We start from the raw sequence: 8,711 nt of genomic DNA on the forward strand, positions 1-8,711 counted from the left end.
AACTCATGTTACATTCAACCGCTTCTATCGATCTCTAGTCAACACCAACGGAAGATGGTGCGGCGCGGACCAAAACATTCCGGGCAAAGGCAAATATAATTTTGTGATAATACTGTATGCATCCTTCGTCTACACTCTCCCAAATAGCGCATCGAGCGTTCTTCGGCAAAAGTCTTCTTGCTAGGTAATTTCATACCTTAACGGTCACACAATAAGGAAAACTTCATTTTGTTTTTGGACCAGGATTAGCTAGGACTTAGTAAAGAATAGTAAGAAAAACACACAGGAATCTCAAACCCACACGAATGTACTTGCATTTGAATGAGTAATTGTCTTACTTTAAGCATTTAAGGTTATAGGTTACTCTGCCATTATGGAATTGTGGCTCGGGATTATTTAAAATTTCGGGCCAGAAAGCAAAAAAGATAATTCGTTCGCTTTCGCTTCCGTTTGGTGAAAATTCAATAATTAAGTTGTGAAATTGTGAAAGAAGTTCAAGATGAACGATTTTTTTTTAGGTGAACATAAAATACAAACAAAATATTTGCAAAAAAGAAACTCCATTTGTGCGTTTTAATATGCGTTGATAGAACTTTTGTTTTCTGTTCCCGGACTGCCGATCGCACATAGATCGGATCGGAACTGATTGGAAGATATTCCGAAGGGAAGGACAGGAGAGGAGCATCAACATGAGCATTTCAATGGAAAAGCGTTCGTTACACGCTTACTAGCTGATAATACAAAGCGTGGTACACAAAGGGAAGCCGTCGAACGGACTGATCGTAGCTCAGTCGCTAATCAGCTGCCCGAGCGCTCACAAGCGAAGATCGCCGTCCGTCATCATCCTCGCACATTGTGTGACGCGCTGTAATCAGTGCATTAAATCAGTGAAAACAATCACACTCCAGAGAGAGTACAGGACGGAGGAAGTGAACTACCTTCGTGGCAGTGGCTGATAAGCGAGACGACGAAAGTGGAAGATCTGTCTCTTGCGGCAGCATGGTTCCCTCCAACCGGGAACGATCGTCTCTGCGGTCGATCGTTTTCCCTTGCCTCTTGCTAGCGTTACTGGTGCTTGTGGACATTTCCGAAAGCTGCAGCAAGGTGCCGACCGTCGAAGGCAAAACCATCACCACGGTAAAACAACCGGGTGACAATGGTTACCGTCTCGCCATCCGGGACGATCCGAAAGGATACGAACCGGGAAAGATTTACAACCGTAAGTAATGGAGCGTAAAGCAGGAAACAAAAACGCATAAGAAATGCATTTCATCACTCATGGAGTCGTTGGCAATGTGTTCTAATTACGGTTGATGAAATGTTCACGCACGCTATGGTAGTGTGGTTTGGTGTAGTGGACGTCACTGCCGAGGAACTAGCTCATCGCTGATAATTTCCTTCAGCACAACAAGTGCACGAGAGTGCGATCGAATGAGCGCGATCGCCTCGATGGAATGTGAGGTTAAAGTTTAGGTTGTGGTATTTTTTTTATTAGTTCAGTTTAATTGATGTGTAGTGTTGTTATGAGTTACCCTGTATAACATAAAACAAATTAAAGTAATTAAACTGGGCTTCTGGGGTAAAACTGATGCAGATTCATGATACTGAACGAATCCGTCTCGTCTGTCTCACTGCCCAAAAGCGAAGTATTTTGACTAGTATACGACACTCAGCTTGTGGACCCTGCCTGCTTTGCTGTAAAAATGCTTTACTACAGGACCTTTGAATGAGAAAGGATCCAAAAAGGGTTTTCCAAAAGGGGATCGGATCTGAAGCGTCTTAAAGGTTCCACAAGCTCTCTTACCCAACCCCAAGGCTCTTCAGAGGTACTTGAGGGCATGAGCGCACGGCCACTTGCCCTGCCTCAAATATCACAGAGACTACAGAAAACCAAAGAAATTCTCGAAAAAAGATCTGAAAAACTCACGCAACGCGATATTCGTATTCAATTCGGCTATTCCTTAACCGACTTCAGATCTTCAGATTCGACTGCCTCCTGTCTTCTTACTGTGGGGTTCCAGAAAGAAAAGGTTTTTGTAGGTAAACCACTCACTCTCCAATGACTTAACACCTAACAAACACCAAGAAATTGTTGTCATTCTGTTTGAAATATCTAAAAAAGTGATAGCCAATGCCTAAACACATCCGAGATTGTTGTGACATTCAGAGGATATCTCAGATACCCCCTGAATGATCAACTAAAACTAAAACATCAGTTATTTAAAGCGTTTGGAAGAAGTTTTAGACCGAAAAAAGGGGTTGATACAGTTAATAGTTGGGAGTAAAAGATTTAATACTTACCTGCAAAACTCTGTATTCGTCAGTATAAACGGCACACACTTCACAAAATTTTGAATGTCTGGACACTAATTAATGTGTAACTGTAATTACATTGCGTTAAATGGATGTAAACACTGCACATTTTTCAGTTTTTCAAGTTTGGTTTCCGCCTCAAATTAGTCACTAACACGTCACCTCACCTCTGCACTCTGTCCCATTTGCACGGTACCAGTATTTATTGTCGGATCGCGAACGCACGCCAAACTGCAGCAATTCACTCACTTCACGCTGGTTGCCCATGCACGCAATGGCGGCAAGACGTACATCGCCGGTCCACGACGGGTCGGCCGGTTCCAGCTGTTCAGTGATGCGCTGACAAAGTTCCACGACGAATGCGTCAACACGGTAACGCAGGCGGACGACTTCCCGAAGACCGAGGTGCAGGTGATGTGGGTTGCCCCGGCGGCAGGATCCGGGTGCGTCAGCATCTCCGCCATGGTGTACGAAAGCGAACAGCAGTGGTTTGCCGACGACGGTGCACTGACGAAGGTGCTGTGCGAACACCAACCGGTACCACGCCTACAGCGAGGGGAATGTTGTGCCTGCGACGAAGCAAAGTACAGTGTAAGTATGTGATGTTCGAATGCTATCTGATCGCTAATCTCACCGCCTCTTCAGTTTACCTTCGAAGGCATCTGGTCGAACGAGACGCATCCGAAGGATTATCCGTTCGCGATCTGGTTGACACACTTTTCGGACGTGATCGGTGCATCGCACGATACGAACTTTTCCTTCTGGGGCGAGCAACACATTGCGACCGATGGGTTCCGCATGCTGGCCGAGTGGGGCTCGGTACGCCTGCTGGAACAGGAGCTGCGGGCGAAAGGATCGCGTCTCCGCACGCTCATCAAGGCGGCCGGGTTGTGGTATCCGCGCGTGAACGCTAACACTACCTCGAATTTCCGTGTCGACCGGAAGCATCACAAGATTTCGCTCGCCTCCATGTTCGGCCCTTCGCCCGACTGGGTCGTCGGTGTGAGCGGGTTGGATCTCTGCCGGTCCGATTGTACCTGGACCGAGGCGCTCGATGTCGATCTGTATCCCTGGGACTCGGGTACGGACAGTGGCATCAGCTACATGTCGGCGAATGCGGAAACACAACCGCGCGAACGCATGCACCGCATCACCACGCTCTACCCGGAGGATCCCCGAGCGCCGTTCTACAATCCACAGTCGACGGAGATGACGCCACTAGCGCGACTCTATCTGCGCCGGGATCGCGTGATTACCCGCAGCTGTGACGAGCAGTTCCTGCAAGCGCAGGTATTGGAGCTGGCGGAGAACACTGAGGAAGAAACGCGCCCCCAATGTGAGACCACCGTCTACACCGACTGGACACCATGTTCCGTGACGTGCGGTAAGGGTATACGGATGCGCACCCGCGAATACCTGCAGCCGGATGTAGCGGCCGTTTCCCGCTGCAACAGACAGTTGATCGCGAAGGAGATGTGTGTCGCCGAGGTGGCAGAGTGTGGTGAGGAGACCGGCGGTGAGAATGCAGCTAGCGCGGAAGACGTTGGACAGTTGGCTGCCAGCGTGGACGAGGCGGGCGAAGGTGTCGGTGTTTGTCGGACGACGCGCTGGAGCGAATGGTCGGAGTGTTCGGCTAGCTGTGGCATCGGTGTGACGATGCGCACGCGCACATTTGTTGAGCATATGGGCCGCAAAAAGTGTCCCCACATCAGTGTCGGTGAGTGAATACTTCGAATAATTATTGGAAATATTTAAAAGGCCCGCGCAACTCGTCTATATTTCACAATAACGCCATTCAACGCCCATCCTATGGTCCCACTACTCGTCAAGATCATTTCATGTTCCGGATCTCCTTTCTTTGCAGTGGAAAAAGAAAAGTGTATGCGCCCGGACTGTTCCATCACCGACATGGAAGCGCCGGATCCACTCTGTCCGGTAACCGCCTGGAGCGATTGGAGTCCATGCAGTGCGACGTGCGGCAAGGGTGTACAGATTCGTACCCGTCTGTTACTGCTGGTGCCGGAAGAACATGAACGCTGCCAGAATCGCATCGAGCTAAACCAACAGCGCCCATGCACGGAAAAAGCGGACTGTCTGTACGACACGTTCACCGCCAAGGAGATCTGCTCACAGCCCCCAGAACAGGGCGTATGCCGTGGTCGATATCAGCGCTATGCGTACGACTCCATCCAAGGTACCTGCGTACCGTTCTACTACGGCGGATGTCGAGGCAACAGGAACAATTTCCTCACGGCGGATGACTGCATGAACACGTGCAGCAAGCCACGGTTGGAGATTGTTACCGAGCGCACCAGCACTACAGCGGATCCGTTCGAGGCACTCCCGGTCGACTGTGTACTATCCGACTGGTCGGAATGGTCACCCTGCTCGGTTACATGCGGTACGGGCCGTTCGGAGCGTGTTCGTTCGATTGTAACGCATCCACGCAATGGTGGACAGCTTTGCCCACCGCGTATCGTAAAGCGCCGTAAATGTACCGGGCCACCGTGTAATTGAACACAACCTTCATCCTAACCGTTGTGTGTGGTCGCAATGCTTACCAGCACCAGTTGAAGCTGAAAATAAATCGGCAAACTGCTTCTTCCGCGAATCGAGCGAATTTCTTTCTTCATTGTTCAAGCATGATGTTTCACACGTCCATCCTTTATCACGCAACTTTGTCCTTTTATTTCAGCTGCTGTTCACCCCACCGGTCCGGGCACATAATTCGTAAATCCTAGTAGCTTTCACTTCACAACTACCCACTATATAAATATACTGCTGAACAATTCGCTAACCATTCCGATTGCTTTCTACCCAGGAGGATTCCACTGGGATATCCTCACCGTGGGCAGTATGAATTAGTTACTAGTGGTTTTGGTAAAACCAAGCCGCTTTTCCGCTTGGTTCGTTTTGCATCTTAACATACTCTGCATTGTCTTTTTCTTAGTTGTCTTGCACCGAAGTATACACTAATAAATCTAGCTCAATCTCGTCTGTTCGGGTTTGGAGGTGGTCAAGATATTTGCTGCCTTTAGCTCTAGCATTGTGAGTTGGCTTTGTGGTGATGCCGGGTTTCTTTTCTAGTACAACTGCATTCTAGTATCACCGAATGTATATATGCGTGCCACGGTTGTTTGTTTTGTTTTTCCTCACGATCCAGGACAAGCTTAGTTAATTTAGAGCATTCTGTACTTGCAATTTGCTTCCTTTTTTGATACCGGCGGTTTAATTACCTAAAATGATTTAAGCAGATTTTTCGTTGACCGCAACGGGCCCGGCACCGGCTGAATGTTAGCTGTTGGTTTCTTTTTCGAGACGGGAGACTTGTTGGCAACTGATATAGACCACAGTATCGTCACCATCTACTCCCTAAAGCACCCTATTGACGTCCAGTAACATCGTGGTCTATGCGAGACTGTATCATGTTTCTACGTATCATTCCCTGCGGACAAGTAACCCTGGCAAGTGAGAAGCATTAAATTTCTATCCATCACCACAACCATTCCAAACCTTGTCCCACCGGTGCTCCGTGGTGCCGGTTTATGCCGGGTCTTTTCTGTACAAGCGTGAATTCTCACCAGCTCCACAATTAGGGGACATACTCAGCTAAACGCGATGTGGTTTGCGCGGCGATGAATTCGGCGTAATCCGTGGGCTTGAGCTATCCTCCGACGCTGTTCGAAGGCCCAATCCAGGTGGTACCGTCAGGTTGCGTACTGGTGTCGTCGGGTACGAACGGCGGTTGTTGTTGATGAGTGACTGTTGATGCTCTAACTCTTCCGTTTCTTTATCGCGAGACAAATGTTGCGCGTTGATAGGAGATCGGAAGAAAAGAAATCGACAAGAAAAAGAAAGTGGAATTAATAACACATTCTGTAATAAAGCAAAACAATCTTAAATTTTAAGTGATCTTTCTATAAACCTCTAACTATAACTACAACGTTATACGCGCTATGAAGCAATGGATTAAAGATTTCTTTTTTTTGCTTGGTACTTGAACAAAAAACCAAATACAAACAGATACACAAAAACACAACGAAGTACAAGGCGAAGAGATGTCCTCTGCGTTGCGATTACGGCTATTCGTCCTGTTGATCGGTACTGAAAACGCACAAGAACAACACGCACATACAACACTACACACAACAAAACACACGGAGAGTTAAAGTTAGGCGGGAGTGAGAACGAACCTTTTTAAATGAATACGTCATTTGTTAACTTGTGATTCTACTATATGTATAGAGATAGAGGAAAGGTGTCAACTTATATCCTAACTGTTAGTAAGACACTAGAAATCATGCTCTGAACATATTTGGATCTGCAGCATAAGTCGTGGCATTTTACACCAGATGGCGTTGCGAGTCGTTTAGTATTTAAATTAAATAAAATGTCCTTAATGTTACCTCTGGAAACAGGATGTTATCTTAACAGTCACTTTAGAAAAGATTTGTCTGAATAAAAGATAAGAATAGGAAAACAACATCCACATATACATACAATTTGCTGTGCGCACCTGACCATCTAATGCCACGAATTATGCTAAGAACCTAATACAACAACAAAAAAGGTATTAATAGGTTTCCTTAATTAGACAAGGCAAAGATTGGTTACTTCCTTGACAGAAGAAGAATGCAATCAATACAGGATGTGTGCTTATCATACTCAGACTACAACGTGATGGAACGATACGTATAAACAAAATAATAACAAAAAAAAAAAAACAAACTCCTTACAAAAACAAACCACAGCGTTGAAAGGAGACATTCGATATCGCAAATCGCAGTATAACAGTATAAACACACACAACACGCACAACAAAAAAAATGATAAGGGAGGAACTCGAATTTTTAGTTCATTACATTGTTACTAACCTTTCGCGGTTCTGTTTTTTTTTAGTTAACGCCTAGCAAAGTCGGTAACAAATATGCGCCGGGTCGTGTGTGTGTGTGTGTGTGTACATGGAGGGACATTATGGTATGTCATTCACATACATACGAACGGTAAAGGCTTGACACGTTGATTAATGTTACTAAACACAGGACGAATGTTTTCTCTCTGAAAAACACACACATACACACACAAAATATCTTTTCTCTACTTCACTAGCTTCCCGGGAGGAAACACGGGGACGCTATCCGCAGTAAAACAATAGTGTTTTGAATGGATTCTTTTCTCGCGCAAGAAGCAATAATCATACATGTGAGTGTGATTCGACTAACTTTCGTATGTTTTTTTTCCTACCATTATATTTTCCACGCAGTAGTTTTTAAATATTATGTTTTCTTTTTTCAATTGGCGTTTGTTATGGTGACGCTATCATCACACTCACCCCACCCGTTAACCACTCTCTTTGGGGATTATCGAACCAAACACGGGCTAGATATGTAACAAACGAAATGATTAAACGATCACACACGGTTGCATTGCATTGTTTATACGTACTTCCTGTCTTCCTACCACAACTACCCGTCAATAATAAGCACGCGATCTGACGTTGATCATGATGCGACTCCTTTATACAACGTATTTTACTGTGTTTCTGCTTTCTTCAGTTTTCTTCTAGTCAAATCTACTGGCATGGATATTTTTACATGCTGCTTGTTTACTGCACACAACCTTTTACGAATTGAAAATTGTATCATTCCCTTATCCAGTTTCCGCGCGTATCACGAAACGATCGTTCGAATAAAAAATCTCGCCCTCGCTACTCGATCACGCGGCACTTTTAAAAGATTACCTCTATAAAGGTTATGTTTTAACAACACCGTACATACGTTAATTTTGAAAAAAAAAAACATCACTATAATGATGCTTTTTTGGTAGGGCTAAAGGCTGTTAATGGGCAATAGCAGTGGTGTAGTTCAAAACGATGCTTAACGCAATCTTATTTTTTCGTACAAAATTTCCTACGGCCTCCGTCTTTGGCATCCCCATAAATAAGCCACTAAGTCTGCACCTACTTTCCTCTGTCTTCTGTCGACGGTCGCTAATTTAACAGTGCCCCACCTATAGCATCACTTCATGCTACACTAACTGTGTGTACGTTTTAGTTTACATCCACGGAACAATCCGTTACTACAGTATTAAAGTGTGAGCAAAACCGTATACCATTTGTGGTTTGGTTACGGTACGCAAAACAGAATATTAACATAACACGTAATCGAAAGTAAAACGAAACACAGAGCACAAACAATAACAACCTAACGTTAGAACCATTAACAACCGACCATGATGAAAGCTAGCACGAACGGAAGATTTTTTTAGCGTAAAGGGAGATACAGTTGCAAGTGGAGGAGCCAAATAGACAACGCATCGTACATCAGCACACACGACAATAACACACCACACTTATGGATGACAGTTACGTGTTGATAGACTCTAACTGCAATTTGCTA

General features: G+C 45.4%; 1 protein-coding gene across 1 annotated transcript; it reads left to right on the plus strand.

Moving 5' to 3' along the window:
- Positions 1 to 999: 999 nt before the first annotated feature.
- Positions 1,000 to 4,830, plus strand: LOC128719265 (spondin-1). The gene is made up of 4 exons (XM_053812889.1): positions 1,000 to 1,219; positions 2,513 to 2,904; positions 2,959 to 4,030; positions 4,178 to 4,830. The coding sequence occupies exons 1-4, from the start codon at positions 1,000 to 1,002 to the stop codon at positions 4,828 to 4,830; spliced, it is 2,337 nt and encodes a 778-aa protein (XP_053668864.1).
- Positions 4,831 to 8,711: the final 3,881 nt, after the last annotated feature.

Source organism: Anopheles marshallii, chromosome 2, assembly GCF_943734725.1.
Source record: "Anopheles marshallii chromosome 2, idAnoMarsDA_429_01, whole genome shotgun sequence".
Taxonomy (NCBI): Eukaryota; Metazoa; Arthropoda; class Insecta; order Diptera; family Culicidae; genus Anopheles; species Anopheles marshallii.

Bases quoted from the DNA above. Each gene is read 5' to 3' on its own strand.
- LOC128719265 (XM_053812889.1), top strand. From the start codon at position 1,000: ATGGTTCCCTCCAACCGGGAACGATCGTCTCTGCGGTCGATCGTTTTC. The intron at 1,220-2,512 runs GTAAGTAATGGA...GCACGGTACCAG, and splicing joins ACCGGGAAAGATTTACAACC to TATTTATTGTCGGATCGCGA. The intron at 4,031-4,177 runs GTGAGTGAATAC...CTTTCTTTGCAG, and splicing joins GTGTCCCCACATCAGTGTCG to TGGAAAAAGAAAAGTGTATG.